A 19,873-nucleotide genomic window follows, 5' to 3' on the forward strand; every position below is an offset into this window, starting at 1 on the left:
TCAATAAATAACTTATAAATAGACATTTTATTATATACAGTACACTTCTTTAGAAGCATAAATAACTCTATTGTTTAACTCCTCCAGTCGTTCCTCAGGCCACAGTTCACTTCCTTCCTCTAATATTCATTTCCTCCCTCATTTCTGTGCTATGATGCAATGGCTCTCTCACTCTCTCTGTATTCTCCCCTCTGTGTTCTATCTTTATCCATCTTGCCCTCCCTCTTTCTCTCCCTCAAGCTCCCTCCCTCCATCTCCCCTTCTCTGCTCACTTCTTCTGTCACCTGCAGTGGGTGGAGTTATAAAGCAGTGCTGAATTGTCATTGGCTATTGAGGGAGGAGGCTGCAGTGGCATGGTGATGCTGTGCAGATGCTCAGCAGAAAGACAGGCAGCCACATCTTCTCTCTGTCTATCTCTCTCTCTTTTTTTATTTCTCTCTTTTCCTATTTGGCCTTCTCTTACTCCCCTACTTTATCCATCTCTTTCTTTCACAGACACATACACACAAACAAGCTGTAAGGTAGGATTAGGCCCCTATCATTCTGCTCTCCTTCATTCATCCTTCTCTCCTCTGTTCATCCAGCATCCCAGCGTTTATCCTGCTCTCCGCTTTTACTCTGGATCTTCATGAAGGATCACCACACCCACTGTGAAAAGTGTCTACAGCAACTCGGGAACACACACTGACGCTTCACTGGAGTGCACTACTGTGTTTCTTGGACCCTGGTTACCAAACAGTGCTGGATTTTGTGTGTGTGTGTGTGTGTGTGTGTGTGTGTTATTTTGGTTTCTGAACACGCATACACACACTCACTTAAGGAGCAAATCATATTTATTCTTGTTTCTTGAAGCTTTTCTGAACCGTGTCTATCTTAAGAAGGCTTTTCATATCCCAGGATGTTGTGCAACAGGCCACTCCAATAGGCCACAACAGAATGGGTGGAGCCTCAAAGGGCCTGGTCACTACTGATTGGACAGCTCTTCGCTGGACAGGCAGAGACACACAAACCGATACTGCCCATGGGTGAGGACGAGAGTACCAAGATCAACCACAGCTTCTTACGAGACTACGTCACTGAAGGTGTGCACACAAATGCAACTCGAACACATTCACACAAATACACATTGCATAAACCTAGCAGACGCACACCTTACACATGCACAAACCAATACACACACACACACACACATTACATATGCATATACCTAACACACACACACACACACACACACACACACACACACAGCTTACAAAACACGGTACTGCAGTCCAGGTATAAACTCTTACACCAAATTTCACTAAACACACATCAGATTTGTTTTTTATAATTAGATTATTATATTTTAAACCTAAGTTCCAAAAAGGTTGAGACACTGTGTAAAATGTAAATAAGAACAGAATACATTGACTTGTAAATCTCACAAACCCCTTAATTTATTCACAATAGAACATAGAAGCATATAAAATGTTAGATCTGAAGAAATGTACTATTTTAAGTAATAAGTAAGGTCATTTTGAAATTGATGGCTGCAATATGTCTCAGAAACATTGGGACAGGACCATGTTTATTACAGTATAGCATCATGTCTTCTTTTAACAGGTTTTGTACATCTAGGAACTGAAAAGGAATGTTGTCCCATTCATGTCTGATACAGGATTTTAGCTGCTGAACAGTCTTATGGCTTCTTTGTTTTATATATATATATTCTTTTTTTTTTTTTTTTATGTACCAAATGTTTTGAAATGGTGAAAGGTCTAGACTGCAGGCAGGACAGTGTGATGACTATGAAGTCATGCTGTTGTAATAGATGCAGTATGCAGTTAGCATTGTCTTGCTCAATTATATAAGGCCTTCCATGAAAGCAGTTGTTGCTCTAAAACCTGTATATAGCATTCAGCATTTATGTACTTTCCAAATGTTCCATACGTACTAACCTCATACCATAAAATATGCAGGCTTTTTAACTAAGTGCTGATAACAAGCCAGATGGTCCCTCTCCTCTTTAGTCTGCAGGATGCGGCATCCATGGTTTCCAAGAAGAATTTTACATTTCGATTCCTCTGACCAAAGAACAGTTTTCCACTTTGCCTTAGTACATTTTAAATAAGCTTTGACCCAGAGAGGATGGTGGGGTTTCTGGATCATGTTCACATATGAAAGAGATTTAGAAGAACCCCCGACCTTCTGATCAGTAACCCAGAACCTTAACCACTAAGCTACCACTCCCCTGCATGTGTGGATGACGTAACAATGATTTCTGTAGGGGTTAATGAGCCCATGCAGTGATTTCTATTACAGAATCCAATATTGATTTTGATTCAGAGATTTCTCCAGATTCTCAGGATCTGAAATCAGGTGATGATATTATGTACTGTAGATAACCCTGAGATATTCAAAGTCTTCATAATGCGATGTAGAACATTATTCTGAAATATGTAGACACAGCTTTTTATCACAGATTGGTGAAGCTCTGCTCGTCCTTACTTCTGAGAGACTCTTCCTCTCTAAGATACACTATTTATACCAATCATCTTTCTGATCTGCAGCCCTCATTAGTTGTTAAATGTTACTTTAGCTGTCTCTTTTTAGTAACACCGTTTCTTTTGAGACGTGTTGCAACCATCAATTTCAACCTGACATCTCTTTAATTTGTAGATTTCTTCAGTTTAAACATTTTATATGTATTGTGAATAAAATATGAGTTTATGAGATTTACAAAGCAGTGCATTTGTTTTTATTTACATTTTACCCACTGTTCCAAGTTCTTGGAATTGGGGCTGTGTATTGTATTATTACTGTAATGTTTTTATTGTGAATTATTCATACGTCACATTCAGCTCTAGCATGAAGTAATTTTAGCATATGGTTATTATTAGGGATTTTGTATGTAATCATTTCATAATAATAAATGATAAGCATACTAAATTCCATTTCAGAGAATTCTTTAGATTAATTTGTTTCCTTTAAGGCTGTAGCGGCTATAAATTATTTAAACGAGATATTCTGTGTGAGCTCAACTACAGAGAAAGAACCTGCAAATACACGTTAAAAAAAAAAGTTAACTGCTATTAAATAATATTTGAATTTACTTTGAAAATATAAACGCTTGTACGAGAAGTGTTAAAAGTGTTCAACACAGTTGACCATATTAAACTTTATTGTGTTCATATGATTTATCAGCTGATGTCATTTCCACTGTGGAGTTTAACCATACTGGGGACCTCCTGGCCACTGGAGACAAAGGTGGACGTGTGGTCATCTTCCAGAGAGAGACTGAGGTCAGGGTTTAAAGCTTGGTTGTCAAGACTCATTTCAATTTTATTTATATTTTTACTTTTAACAGTATACATATAGAATTTCACAGATTTTCAGATGCAGATCTTTATTAAATAAGCTAGATGCAGCAGAGGCAAAGAAAACCTCCCTAAGGTGACATGAGGAAGAATCCTTTAGAGACCAGACTCAAATGTGAACCCATTCTATTCTGTATTACATAAAAGAAAAGCAAATTAACTACAAGGTAGACTAAATTAGGGTTTCAAACTAAATGTAAAGACTCAGAGGGAGTCCTGAAGAATGAATGGAAAGCTAATCTATAATTGGGGGCTTTGTAGAAAAAGCTCTGCTTCCATTTTTAGTCTTCATTATTCTACTTCCTAATAAAAAACCTCCAAATCAGAGCACAATAGGTTATTATAATAGTATTTGTTCCCAAATGTAGTGTTTAAGGAAAAAAAGTGTGAGAAAAGAGCAGTGGACCAAGAAATGAACCTTGTGCATACACTTCACTATTTACATCTACAAACTGTTAACTTGATCAACATTTCTTGTCTATCTAAAAGTATATCATGATCAATATACATTAAAAAAAACTATGTACTGTGATTAATCAGCACAAGCAAAAAAGTTTTATTATGACAAATTGTAAAAAAAATATTTTTTTTTTATATTGAATTCTAATCCCGCTATTAGATTATGGCTGTATCTACCATAAAAATAAGGTCCTCCTCTATATTCTAATTGACCCTAAACTTTTTGTATATGAAAAGTAGAAAGGGAGTTAAATAAAGTTAAACAATGTGTAGTGACTGTTATCTACAGGACATTACATTCCTAAAATGTGCATAATAAAACAATTGAAAGGCCAGCTGTGTGTGTGTGTGTGTGTGTGTGTGTGTGTGTGTGTGTGTGTGTGTGTGGTGTTAACAGTGTAAAGGAGATAAGGAGGAGCTTGGAGAGGCGGGGGAATATAACGTCTACAGCACATTTCAAAGCCACGAGCCAGACTTTGATTACCTGAAGAGCTTAGAGATCGAGGAGAAGATCAATAAGATTCGCTGGCTGCCTCAACAGAATGCTGCCCACTTCCTTCTCTCCACCAATGGTGAACAAAAGACACTGTCAAATCAATTAGAACAGAATTACACTCTACAATCATCTACAATCACACTTAGTTTCGGAGATTCGTCATTTCATGGCTAGTTTCATTCTCACATTAAAAGTGAGAAATGCATCTATTGTGAGCAATAAAATAACACCAAATATAAATGTTTACTGGCTAACAGATAAAACAATAAAGCTTTGGAAGGTGAGTCAAAGGGATAGAAGGCCAGAAGGCTACAACCTGAAGGATGAAGAAGGACGAATAAAGGACATTTCCACTGTCACCTCACTACAGGTGTGTATATGGCTCTATCATATTTAGCAGTGACTATATCAGCATTTTGTGCCTTACCTTTAACAGTAACTCTGCATAGTGTGCTCATGGCTATGACATCCTGAATAGTAAACATGTTTAGATTGCTCACTGAGACATTCAACTGCTCCACTTCTGCTTATTAACAATAACTTTGTTTTTCCTCTGGTTAAGAGTTTATTAATCCTGTCTTTTGATTGGTCCAGGTGCCAGTACTGAAGCCCACTGATCTGATGGTGGAGGTGCGTCCGAGGCGGGTCTTTTCGAATGGCCACACCTACCACATTAATTCCATTTCGGTGAACAGTGATGGAGAAACGTACCTGTCAGCTGATGACCTCAGAATCAACATGTGGCACTTGGATATTACAGATCGCAGCTTTAGTATCCGTGTGTATGTGTGTGTGTGTGTGTGTGTGTGTGTGTGTGTGTGTGTGTGTGTGAGAAAGAGAGAGAATGTGTTTAAAAAACAACACTGTGATTTATATTAGTGTGTTTGTGTAAAAAAAAGTATCTTAATTAGTTAAATTACATGCTCTTTTACCTGAAGTTTGATCCTTTACTCTTAATGAGACATTGTGGACATTAAACCAGTGAACATGGAGGACCTGACCGAGGTGATCACGGCAGCCGAGTTTCACCCACAGCACTGTCACCTGTTTATCTACAGCAGCAGTAAAGGGTCAATCCGCCTTTGTGACATGAGGACATCAGCGCTGTGTGATACACATGCAAAGAGTGAACACGCACACACACACACACACACACACACACACACACACACAACCTCAGATTTGAGAGCATAGCTAAATAACAGACACTGAAAGCTCAAAATAGCTGATGGAAGGTCTGAGTGTAAATATTTACACACAACAACAATAATTTGTTTCCATTAAGAATCTCAAATATGAAGAAAATGTAGCAGTGCATTGTGGGTAGGCTGACAATTCAAAACCTGAGATCCCAGAACAGCAAGTAGTTAAATTTCTTCCTCAATCATTCTGTTCTAAGCATAAGATTAAACGAGTATTAATCTTGAGGAGAAATGATTACTGATATAGATAGAGTTATATATTTACTGTGCCACAATAACATGTTGCATGTCTTATTCAACTTCAAGAGCTTTGACTGAATCTATATTTCTTTGTTAAGTCTTTGAAGAGCCTGAAGATCCAGGGAACCGTTCGTTCTTCTCTGAGATCATTTCCTCTGTTTCTGATGTCAAGTTCAGCCACAGTGGACGTTATCTGCTAACACGAGACTACCTCACGGTGAAGGTGTGGGACCTAAACATGGAGAAAGGACCAGTAGAGACATACCAGGTAAGACAACATCCTCACTAAACACACATTAGGTGATAAAGTATCCACCACACACACACACACACACACACACACACACACACACATACACACTACTGTAGGTGTGACACCGTGACCTCAGTGAATAGCAGTGACACCACAATGCACTGATTATATCAGCTGACATTATAAAGGAAGATCTCAATAAACAGATTTGTGTGTTTTCAGGTTCATGAGTACCTGCGCAGTAAACTCTGCTCACTCTATGAGAATGACTGCATCTTTGACAAGTTCGAGTGTGTGTGGAACAGCACAGATAGGTAACTTATCCCCATGTAAACACTGAAAACATTTAGGACAAAATGTGTAACTGAAGTTCAATTTGGATTGATTTTTTTGTGTCTCTCTGTCTGTCTGTCTGTCTGTCTGTCTGTCTGTCTGTCTGTCTGTGTATCAGTGTGATCATGACAGGAGCCTATAACAGTTTTTTCCGCATGTTTGACCGGGACTCTGGGCGAGGTGTGACACTTGAGGCGTGGCGTGAAAGCAGTAAACCTCGTGCAGTCTTGCGAACACGGCGTGTGTACACAGGGGGCCGTCGTCGTCGTGGAGATGTGGGCGTGGACAGCTTGGACTTCCGCAAAAAAATCCTGCACATGGCGTGGCACCCGGCAGAAAACATCATCGCAATCGCTCGTCTAACAACCTTTACATTTTCCAGGACAGAGTAAATCCAGAAAACCAGTGAAACACACACAAACACATAATCACCATGGGGTGGAGCTGACACTGGAGCTGACACAAAACTCCACACAGTGAAAACGAACAATGCACTGCTTTCAACAGGACAGAAGTGGATCAGTGTGAATTCTGCGGGGTGACAGTCACTGAGGCTCCGGAAGGATGAGACGAGTGCTGTGAAAAGGAAGAAAAGAGGCGATAAACATGAGCAACTGTGGCAGCATTCACAGTGGGCGGGGCTTGCACTATTGTAGGTTGCAAATTACACCATTAGATGTTCACCATCACAAACTAATATTTCCTGGTTGCCGTGGTTACAGCAGCAATCTAAAAGTCTTCCTATCAAGTTCTTCCTAAATTAATCCCACCATGCTTCATCAAATACATGAACAGATGCACACGCCCACACTATTATACACACACAACAAAAATCCACAATATCATACACACACAACCAAAATACACTCTTACTATCATACACACACAACCAAAATACGCACTTACTATCATACACACACAACCAAAATACACACTCACTATCATATACACACAACCAAAATAACACTCACTATCATATACACACAACCAAAATAACACTCACTATCATATACACACAAGCAAAATACAATTTGGTATCATACAAACACAAACCGACAAACACACTCACTATCACATACACACAAGAAAAATAACACTCACTAGCATACACACGTGTGTGTGGAACAGCACAGATAGGTAACTTATCCCCATGTAAACACTGAAAACATTTAGGACAAAATGTGTAACTGAAGTTCCCCTTCAGGAACTCGAGCTGCGTCGAAACGCTATGGGAACGCCCCTGCGTGACCACGCTCTGAACCACGTGTGAAATCTAGCCAATAGGCAAGCCGTGGCGTCATAGACAGGCGGCGTCGCGTAAACCAGGAAGCTACAAGATGGCTGTGCGGTGGTAGCGACATTAGCTTCTGCTAGTTCAGGTAAGCGCTTTGAGTGTGTTATCTGTGCAGTCATGAGCTTATATGCAGGCAAAATTCTGTCTGCGTGTCTCCTGCTTGCCCGATTCATTTCGGGGGTGACACGCAGCCGATGTGTTGTTGCTTAGCTTAGGGCGTGCTTAGTCGGCTCTCGAGGGTATCGGTTGTTAGCATTTAGCCGTGCGGCTATGCGCTCCCGGCTGCTAGCCGAGCTCCCGTTCCCGGGGATTACGCTCGTTTGGCGGTTCATTCTCCGGTGCGTGTGACGCGGTGCTCCGTATTCTTCCTCCGAGGTGGGTGAATTTTGAGGCGCTCTCGAGGTGGCGCTCTTCCTCGCGGCTTTGGCTCTCGATGGTATCGGCTGTTAGCATTTAGCCGTGTGGCTATGCGCTCCCGGCTGCTAGCCGAGCTCCCGTTCCCGGGATTGCGCTCGTTTGGTATCGGTTCTTTTCGGTGTGTGTGACGCGGTGCTCCGTATTCTTCCTCCGGTGGGAGAATTTCAGAGAGCGCTCTCGAGGTGGCGCTCTCCTCGAGGCTTTGGCTCTCGATGGTATCGGCTGTTAGCTTTAGCCGTGTGGCTATGCGCTCCCGGCTGCTAGCCGAGCTCCCGTTCCCGGGATTGCGCTCGTTTGGTATCGGTTCTTTTCGGTGTGTGTGACGCGGTGCTCTGTATTTCTTCCTCCGAGGTGGATGAAATTTCGGGATATTAGGGAAGCATGCCTGGCGGCTGCTTCTTCTCCCGTGCGGGCGGCGCAGCATTACATGTCTCTCTCTCCGAGGAGGTTGAGCTGGTGGATGCTGGCGAGCCTGCGGACTCCTCACAGCCTGTGCTGTATATGGAGCTCCTTGTGGTCGTGGCACGGGCCGGTCCGAGCTGGATTAGCTTGGCGGTCGTGTGGCGGGGCAGCGCGCCAGTGAGCTGGTTGTGCGTTTCCTGCACTGTGTCACAGCCTCAGCGCCTCCCTGATCTGCGCACCGAGGTGTCTGGGTCCTGGGAGGCCCGTGGGCCGCGCATGCTTTTCCGATGTTCTTTCGCTGTCGCGAATGTTATTGGATCTGCGTGGCGCGGCTACGGGGCGTTGCCGCTTGTGGTGGAGATGCTAGCTAGCTATCTCTCCCGAGTGTTGCGTCTGTGGCGGCTATCGGTTTGCCTCTGAGCGCCGCTTGGCTCTGGTGGGTGGCGCTGCGCGGCAGGTCAGGCTACAGGTTGCTTCCACACGATGAGTGTGTTGCAGGCATACCAGGCTGGCCTGCTATGGGGATGATGCGAGCTTCCTTCTGGCGTCATGGTGTCCCTCCTGGCCTGACCTGGTGACGCTGTGGGTAAGGGTGATTGCTGGCGGGTTCAGGAGGCGCGGTGGCGTTTCAGTGGTAGTGCCTCGCTGCTCCGATGGAGCTGCTCAGCGGCAGCCGCGCCTGGTGCGTCCAGGCACAGCGAGATGGCCCGGTGAGAGAGTGTTGCCACCCGACTCCGGGGCGGTCCTAGGGGCCCTGGCGACTCTCTAGGCCGAGGAGGCTGGGCGGCCTGAGGTCGTCCTCGCCTCTGGTGAGCAGGCTATGGTGCGTAGGCCTGATGGCTTGCATTTTGGAGGCGGTGCGCACCTCATGCTACGGTGCTCGTCCCTCCCTGGCACCGCCGAGGCGGTCTGTCGGCCCTGCCACAGGGTGTTCGGGCGCTGCCTCCCTCTAGCGGTTAACTCCCTTATTTCCGCTCGACAGTTCGTTGCGGATGGGTGTCATCCGCCGCCTCTCAGGGGGCTTCGACGGCCGCAGCACGCTGCTCCTGCCGTTCGGGTTCAGGAGGTCTGTCTGTTGGCCCTGCCACGGGTCGTGTTCAGGCGCAGCTTCTCAGCGGTTTGCTCCCAGTATTCCGCCCGTATGATCGCTGCGGACGGGGGTTCCGCCGCCTCTCAGGAGGCTTCAACGGCCGCAGCACGCTGCTCCTGCCGTTTGGGTTCAGGAGGACTGTCTGTTAGCCCTGCCACGGGTCGTGTTCAGGCGCAGCTTCTCAGCGGTTTGCTCCCGTATTCCGCCCGCGTGATCGCTGCGGACAGGGGGGGTTCCGCCACCTCTCAGGAGGTGTGGTCGGCTGCAGAGCACCGCTCCAGCCGCTCTGAGTGGGTCGGGGCCAGCCCGAGGTTGGTTCTCCTGTGGAGACTTTCTGTCAGTCTTAGGGCTGCCTGGAGTCTCTCGGGGTCCTGCGTACTGTGAAGAAGGGTTGCGCGATTCGGTTCGCATCTTCTCCTCCCCGGCTCGACGGGGTGTGTCCCGCCCTGGCGGGACCCGTGCAGGCCCTGGTCCTGGAACAGGGAGTGCGCACACTCCTGGGGAAAGGGGCCATCGGTGGTTCCCCTCTCAGTTTGCGAGTCAGGCTGCTACGGCCCGTGCTTCGTTGTTCGAAGAAGGGCGGTGGGTTGCGTCCCATTCTGGATCTCTGCTACTTGAACCACTCACTTTTGGGGCTCGGGTTCAGGTTTCTCGTTTAGAGAGGTCGTGTCTCAGGTCATGTCCAAGGACTGATTTGTCATCGCTAGATCTGGAGGTTGCATGCTCCCATGCAGCCGTCCTTCACCGCAGGAGGTTCCTGAGGTTGCTTTGGTGAGCTTACCAATATCGGTCCTTCCGTGCGGCCTAGCGCCCTCACCCGTGCCTTCACAGAGTGCGTGAGCAGCACTGACCCGCTGCGGCTTCAGGGCATCCGCGTTCTGTATTATATCAGCGATTGGTTGATGGTGGCTCGTTAGACCACCTGGCGGTTTGGCATTGAGGTGCTGTTCCGCCTGCATGAAGGTACTGGGGTTCGGACTGGGGCGCGGGTTGTGTGTACTTTCCCAGCGGAGGCCACTTTCTCGGCGTGGTGTGGGACTCGGCGAGTTGCGGGCACGGTTGTCTCCCGCCCGGTTTGTAGTCATCCTCACTGCAGTCAGGAGGGTAGGGGCAGGCCGCCTGGTCACTGTGAGGCAGTTCCAGAGGCTGCTGGGTCTCATGTCGGCAGTGTCCGCATGTGGCCCCTCCAGTGGTGGCTCCGGGGCAGTAGGTTCTCCCCTGAGGGAGTCTGTGTCATCACATCAAGGTCTTACGGTGTGCCCACGAGCCTTGGTTGCATGGTAGAACCTTACGTTCTGTCCGAGGCCCGTTTAGGGACTCCTTGTCGTCGCGTAACGCTAACGACGGGCGCTTCCATCACGGGGTGGGAGGCGGTCATGAGTGGCCACTCCTCTCAGGGTCTGTGGGCGGCCCGCGTCTCTTGTGGCACATAGGTTGCGGGAGGTGCTGGCAGTGTTGTTGGGTTACAACTCTTTCTCCCAGTCCTTAGAGATCGCTATGTGTTGGTCGCTCGGACAATGCTGCGGTGGTCTCGTACATCGTCCACGGGGACCTCGGTCTCGCCCTTGCGAGCAACAGGCGCAGGGGTCCTCTTGTGGTCCCGGACGAACTCCTCTCATTTAGAGCGGTTACATCCGGGGCGGTTGGATGCCTGAGCAGGCGCCCTGTCGAGACAGTGGCTGCCGTGGGGCGGTCTTGGCGAGGCTACGCCTGTCGCCTTTCCCGATTGCGCTGCTCTCGGGAGTTCTGGGAAAGTTTTGCGGTAGAGTCTGTCTCCTCCGGGTAGCACCTGGTTGGCGGGCGGAACCCTGGTTCACCCTGCCCGGTGTTGTGGAGCCTGTGGCCCCTGAGGGGACACGGTTTGTAGCGGCTGTTCTCTACCGAGGTAGTAGAGGCCCCTCTCCACTCCAGAGCTCCCTCCATGAGGAGGTTGTATGCCGCCGCGATGGCGACTGTTCGCGTCACGGTGTGAGCACCATGACTTGGACCCAGATGACTGCCCGGTCGGTTCAGTTCTGGTGTTTTGCAGGTACAGTTTGCCGCTGGGTTAACCCTTCGACCCTGAGGGTTTCCGTGTTCGCTGGGTAGGTCCCATTGGTGACACGTTTCCTCCATGGCGCCGGAGGCTGTGGCCGGGACACGACTCGGAGTGCCTGTCTGGGACTTGGCAGTTGCCTCGTCCCACCTGGAGTTGCCCCTGGCATGCCCAGAGTGTTCTTACACGGGCCAGGTGCTCCCACACGATGTGTCGTGTTACAGGCATTCTGCCCTCCTCTGTTATAGCCCCGACCAGGGGTTCTGAGACCGGCTGTGTCCAGTGCGAGCACTGGGTGCTTATCTCCACAGGGCGAGTCCTTGGGGTGGTTGGTGCAGTTGTTCGGCTGCGAGTCCGGCGGCTCGCCCCGCCGGAGTGTGGCGGCCTCTGCGGCCGGGTGCACATGAGTGTCACTCCGGGGCGTCTGTGGCGCTGCGGGTTGGTCCACCCGCTGGCCTTTGTCAGGTTCTATGGCCTCGACCTCAGAGCCACCCGGGCTCCTCTGTCCCTACGTGCTGGTGCGAGGCCCTCACTCTTTGGCAGGGTCTGGTCAGTGTGGCGTGATTGGACACTCGTTCCCATAGCGTTTCGGCGCAGCTCGAGTTCCTGAAGGGGCGTCTCAAGGTTCTGACGTAACCCTAGTTCCCCGAGGAGCAGGCGCTGCGTCTCCGTGCCACACTCCCTGCATCCCTGCGGCGCTTACCTTCTCTCTTTGCAGAAGCTAATGTCGCTACCACCGCACAGCCATCTTGTAGCTTCCTGGTTTCTGCGGCGTCGCCTGTCTATGGCGTCACGGCTTGCCTATTGGCTAGATTTCACACGTGGTTCAGGCGTGGTCACGCGGGGCGTTCCCATAGCGTTTCGACGCAGCGTCGTTCCTGGGAACTAGGGTTACGTTCGTAACCTTGAGACGTTCAATTTGGATTGATTTTTGTGTCTGTCTGTCTGTCTGTCTGTCTGTCTGTCTGTCTGTCTGTCTGTCTGTGTATCAGTGTGATCATGACAGGAGCCTATAACAGTTTTTTCCGCATGTTTGACCGGGACTCTGGGCGAGGTGTGACACTTGAGGCGTGGCGTGAAAGCAGTAAACCTCGTGCAGTCTTGCGAACACGGCGTGTGTACACAGGGGGCCGTCGTCGTCGTGGAGATGTGGGCGTGGACAGCTTGGACTTCCGCAAAAAAATCCTGCACATGGCGTGGCACCCGGCAGAAAACATCATCGCAATCGCTGCGTCTAACAACCTTTACATTTTCCAGGACAGAGTAAATCCAGAAAACCAGTGAAACACACACAAACACATAATCACCATGGGGTGGAGCTGACACTGGAGCTGACACAAAACTCCACACAGTGAAAACGAACAATGCACTGCTTTCAACAGGACAGAAGTGGATCAGTGTGAATTCTGCGGGGTGACAGTCACTGAGGCTCCGAAAGGATGAGACGCAGTGCTGTGAAAAGGAAGAAAAGAGGCGATAAACATGAGCAACTGTGGCAGCATTCACAGTGGGCGGGGCTTGCACTATTGTAGGTTGCAAATTACACCATTAGATGTTCACCATCACAAACTAATATTTCCTGGTTGCCGTGGTTACAGCAGCAATCTAAAAAGTCTTCCTATCAAGTTCTTCCTAAATTAATCCCACCATGCTTCATCAAATACATGAACAGATGCACACGCCCACACTATTATACACACACAACAAAAATCCACAATATCATACACACACAACCAAAATACACTCTTACTATCATACACACACAACCAAAATACGCACTTACTATCATACACACACAACCAAAATACACACTCACTATCATATACACACAACCAAAAACACTCACTATCATATACACACAACCAAAATAACACTCACTATCATATACACACAAGCAAAATACAATTTGGTATCATACAAACACAAACCGACAAACACACTCACTATCACATACACACAAGAAAAATAACACTCACTAGCATACACACACAACCTAAATACACACTCACTATCATATACACACAACCAAAATAACACTCACTATCATATGCACACAAGAAAATACAATTTGGTATCATACAAACACAAACCGAAAAACACACTCACTATCACATACACACAACAAAATAACACTCACTAGCATACACACACACAACCTAAATACACACTCACTATCATATACACACAACCAAAAACACTCACTATCATATACACACAACCAAAATAACACTCACTATCATATACACACAAGCAAAATACAATTTGGTATCATACAAACACAAACCGACAAACACACTCACTATCACATACACACAAGAAAAATAACACTCACTAGCATACACACAACCTAAATACACACTCACTATCATATACACACAACCAAAATAACACTCACTATCATATGCACACAAGAAAATACAATTTGGTATCATACAAACACAAACCGAAAAACACACTCACTATCACATACACACAACAAAAATAACACTCACTAGCATACACACACAACCTAAATACACACTCACTATCATATACACACAACCGAAATAACACTCACTATCATAAACACACAAACCGAAAAACTGCCCAAATTCTGGAAATGTTGGGACGTTTTTTTAAAATTTGAATAAAATGAAAACTAAAAGACTTTCAAATCACATGAGCCAATATTTTATTCACAATAGAACATAAATGTTTAAACTGAGAAATTATACAATTTTATGCACAAAATGAGCACATTTCAAATGTAATGCCTGCTACAGGTCTCAAAAAAGTTGTTGCTACCATTGTGTAGCATCTCCTCTTCTTTTAAAAACAGTTTAAAGATGTCTGGGCATTGAGATTATAAGTTTGTAGAGTTTTGCTGTTGGAATTTTGGTTCAGTTTCCAGCTGCTGAAGAGTTTGTTGTGCCTTTCAATACATGCAAGCTGCCCATACCGTATGCACTTATGCACCCCATATAATCAGAGATGCAGATCTTTTAAACAAACACCGATAACATGCTGGAAGAGGACACGGCATCCATTATTTCCAAGGAGAATGTCAAATTTGGACTCGTCTGACCATAGAACACTTTTCCACTTTGAAACAGTCCATTTTAAATGAGCCTTGGGCCACAGGACATGACTGCGCTTCTGGACCATGTTCACATAGGGCTTCCTTTTTGCATGAGCTTTAGTTGGCATCTGCAGATGGCACGGTGGATTGTGTTTACCGACATTGGTTCCTGGAAGTATTCCTGAGCCCATTTAGTAACGTAAATGACACAATCAGGCCGATGAGTGATGCAGTGTCGTCTGAGGCCCCAAAGACCACAGGCATCCAACAAAGGTCTTCGGCCTTGTCCCTTATGCACCGAGATTTCTCCAGTCTCTCTAAACCTTTTGATGATCTTATGAACTGTGCATGATGAGATTTGCAAAGCCTTTGCAATTTGATGTTGGGGAACGTTGTTTTTGAAGTATCTTTTTATACACTCGTTCACAGATTGCAGAGCCTCTGCCCATCTTTACTTCTAATTAACTCTGCCTCTCCAACACATCCCTTTTATAGCTATTTATGTTACAGACCTGATGTCAATTAACTTGATTAGTTGCTAGATGTTCTCCCAGCTGAATATTTTCAAAATATCTGGGTTTTTTTTTAGCTCTTTGTTTCCCACATGCCAACTTTTTTAAGACCTGTAGCCTCATTTTGTAAAATTTCTCGGTTTAAAAATTTGTTAAGTTCTCTATGTTCTATTGTGAATAAAATATTGGCTCATGTGATTTGAAAGTCTTTTTTTTATTTTATTCAAATTTTGAAAACGGTCCCAATATTTCTGAACTTCGGGTTGTATACACTCACTATCATACTTTAACCCTAACCCATACAAACACAACTAAAATACACATTCACTTTCATATACACAACCGAAATACACACAGTATTATACAAACACAACTGAAATACACACTATCATACACACACAAAACCAAAATATACATTCACTACCACATGCATAATCTAAAGACACACTATAATACACATACAATCAAAACACACACACAACCCTAAACCTAACCAAATCATACACACTATTTAAATACACGCACAATAAAAATACATACTCTATCATGCACACAGTTGAAAAACCGACATACACTCTCTTTCACAAACACAAACAATCTAAATGCACTACACCAAAACAATATAACATCAACATTATAACACAAAAACTACACTACTGCAACACTACACTACTCTAACCCAACACTAACCTCATTAACACTCACTACACTAAAACTACCCCATCAACACTGTCACTACACTAACACTACCCCATCACTAAGACTGTCACTACTAACACTACCCCATCACTACACTATCACATCACTAACATCACTACATTAACACTACCCCATCACTACACTAACACTACACCATCACTAACACTGTCACTACCCCATCACTAAGACTGTCACTACCACATCACTAAGACTGTCACTACATTACCACTACCCCATTACTAAACTAACACTACCCCATCACTAAGACTGTCACTACACTAACACTACCCCATCACTAAGACTGTCACTACCACATCACTAAGACTGTCACTACCACATCACTAAGACTGTCACCACACTAACACTACCCCATCACTACACCAACACTACCCCATCACTAACAATGTCATTATACTACACTACCCCATCACTACACCAACACTACCCCATCACTAACACTGTCACTACCCCATCACTAAGACTGTCACTACACTAACACTACCCCATCACTAACACTGTCACTACACCACCATTACCCCATCACCAACATAATCACTACACTAACACTACCCCATCACTAAGACTGTCACCACATTACCACTACCCCATTACTAAACTAACACTACCCCATCACTAAGACTGTCACTACACTAACACTACCCCATCACTAAGACTGTCACTACCACATCACTAAGACTGTCACTACCACATCACTAAGACTGTCACTACACTAACACTACCCCATCACTACACTACCACTACCACATCACTAACATCATCACTACACCAACACTACCCCATCACTACACTAACACTACCCCATCACTAAGACTGTCACTACTAACACTACCCCATCACTAACACTGTCACTACACCACCATTACCCCATCACCAACATAATCACTACACTAACAATACCCCATCACTAAGACTGTCACTACCACATCACTAAGACTGTCACTACACTACCCCTACCTCATCACTAACATCATCACTACACTAACACTACACCAGAACAGCACTAACAGTACCCCATCACTAACACTGTCACTACACTAACACTACCCCATCACTAACGCTGTCACTACACTAACATTGCCCCATCACTAAAACTGTAAATACAGTAACACTACCCTTCACCAAACTAACAATACCCCATCACTAAATACTGTCAATACACTAACACTACCCCATCATTACACTAACAATACCCCATCACTACACTAACAATACCCCATCACTTAGACTGTCAATACACTAACAATACCCCATTACTACACTAACACTACCCTATCACTACACTAACACTACCCAATCACAAAGACCTTCAATACACTAACACTACCCCATCACTACACCAACACTGTTACTACACTACCACTACCTCATCACTAACATTATCACTACACTAACACTACCCAATCACTACACTAACAATACCCCATCAATAACAGTCAATACACTAACACTACCCCATTACTTCAATAACACGTCCCCATCATTAACACTGTCACTAAACTAACACTACCCCATCACTAACAATGTCATTATACTACACTACCCCATCACTTCACTAACACTACACCATCACTACCACTTTCACTACACTAACACTAAACCATCACTACACTAACACTACCCCATCACTACACTAACACTATCCCATTACTACACTAACACTGTTACTACACCACCACTACCTTATCACTAACATCATCACTACACTAACACTACCCCATCAATAACACTGTCAATACAATAACACTATCCTATTACCGTAATTTCCGGACTATTAAACGCACCCAAATATAAGCCGCACCCACTGAATTGTACAAATTTTTATTTTGAACATAAATACGCCGCACCTGTCTATAAGCCGCAGGTGTCTACACTGAAACTAATGAACTTTACACAGGCTTTAATGAAAGACAGTGTCTGTTACACGGCTTGTATCTAAACAGTAGCCTACCAAGAAAGTCATTGTTCACTGTCTTCCTCCTTCCTTTCACAACTATTTCTCTCGGGAGTTTATCTTTTGGCATCGTCGTGCGTTTAAAAATCACCATCGGTGAATCTTTTCTCCTGATGCTGTGCAGCTCAGAACACAGGTGAAGTGTGTTTGCATGTCTGGTTGTTTTCAGCGTGACGAATGATTCCCCTTTCCTGTAGACAGTCCGAGTGAGCGGCAGGTCAAACGTCAGAGGAACATCATCCATATTTATGATGTGGTGCGGCCCGATTCAGTGGGAGCGCATCTGATTTAATATAAAGAGTTTCATGGGTTCACCTGAACCCGTTCTGCAATTTCATTGGTCTACTGTTATGGGGCTCAGTTGTTTGGTGGCATGAAGCTTGTGAAATCGGAAAAAAACATGGAAAAATCCATAAATTAGCCGCTTTATTGTTTAAGCCGCGTGGTTCAAAGCGTGCGGAAAAAGAATTGGCTTATAGTCCGGAAAAAAATGGTACTTCACTAACACTACCGCATCACTAACCCTGTCACTGCACTTACACTTCCCCATTACTTTACTAACACTGCCCCATCACTAACACTGTCACTACACTAACACTACCCCTTTCATTGCACTAACACTACTCCATTAATTACACTGTAACTACACTAACACTACCCCATCACTGCACTAACACTACCACATCGATAACACTGTCTCAACACCAACACAGCCTTATCACTAACACATCACAACACTAACACAACCTTATCACAAAACCATCACTACACTAACACTACCTTATCACTAACATCATCACTACACTAACACTACTCCATCACTTTACTAACACTACCCCATCACTAAAACTACCACTACCTCATCACTAACATCATCACTACATTAACGCCACACCAGAACTACACTAACACTACCCCATCACTAACACTGTCACTTCACGAACACTACCCCATCACTCCACTAATAGTCACTACACTTACACCACCTGATCAATAACACTGTCACTACACTAACACTACCAACTTATCACTAACATCATTACACTAACACTTCCCAAGCGCCACACTAACACTACCCCATCACTAACACTGTCACTACACTGACACTACCCCATCACTAACACTGTCACTACACCAACACTACCCCATCACTTTACTAACACTACACCAACACTGTCACTACACTGACACAACCCATCACTACACCTACACTACCCTATTATTAAGTCAATACACTACCCAATCACTAACACTTTCACTACACTAACACTACCCCATCACAAACACTGTTACTACACTAACACCACCTCATAAATAACATTATCATTACACAAACACTTCTCAACCACTACACTAACACTATCCCATCACTAACACTGTCAACACACCAGCACTACCCCATCACTTCACTAACACTACACCAACACTGTCACTACACTTACACTACCCCATCACTAACACTGTCACTACACTGACACTACCCCATCACTACACTTACACTACCCTATTAATAACACTGTCAATACACTAACACTACCCAATCACTAACACTTTCACTACACTAACACTACACCATCACAAACACTGTTACTACACTAACACTACCCCATCAATACACTAACACTACCCCATCAATAACATCATCACTACACTAACACTACCTCATCACTAACATCACAACACTAAAACTACCCCATCACTAACAGTGTCACTACATTAACACTAACCCATCTTAAATACTGTCTATACACTAGCACAATCACTACACTAACACTGTCACCACACTAACACTACCCCATCACAAACACCACCACTACACTAACACTGCCCTATCATTAACATCATCATAACACTAACACTACCCCATTACTAACACTGTCTCTAAACTAACACTACCCTATCACTAACACTTCCACTACACTAACAGTACATCACCACTAACACCATCACTACACTTACACTACCCAATCACTAACACTGTCAGTAAACCAACATTATCCCATCACTAACACTTTCACTACACTAACACTACCTCATCACTTAAACCATCGCTAC

General features: G+C 45.0%; 1 protein-coding gene across 1 annotated transcript; it reads left to right on the forward strand.

Annotated features, from left to right (window-relative positions):
* The first annotated feature begins 321 nt into the window (after nucleotides 1-321).
* Nucleotides 322-13,696, forward strand: ppp2r2ca (protein phosphatase 2, regulatory subunit B, gamma a). The gene is made up of 9 exons (XM_046843483.1): nucleotides 322-1,082; nucleotides 3,184-3,281; nucleotides 4,213-4,387; nucleotides 4,569-4,681; nucleotides 4,906-5,083; nucleotides 5,273-5,437; nucleotides 5,852-6,021; nucleotides 6,229-6,320; nucleotides 12,570-13,696. Exons 1-9 carry the CDS (start codon nucleotides 1,022-1,024, stop codon nucleotides 12,859-12,861), a joined length of 1,344 nt encoding a protein of 447 aa, XP_046699439.1. The 5' UTR covers nucleotides 322-1,021; the 3' UTR covers nucleotides 12,862-13,696.
* Nucleotides 13,697-19,873: the final 6,177 nt, after the last annotated feature.

Source organism: Silurus meridionalis, chromosome 28 (genome assembly GCF_014805685.1).
Source record: "Silurus meridionalis isolate SWU-2019-XX chromosome 28, ASM1480568v1, whole genome shotgun sequence".
NCBI classification, from domain to species: Eukaryota; Metazoa; Chordata; class Actinopteri; order Siluriformes; family Siluridae; genus Silurus; species Silurus meridionalis.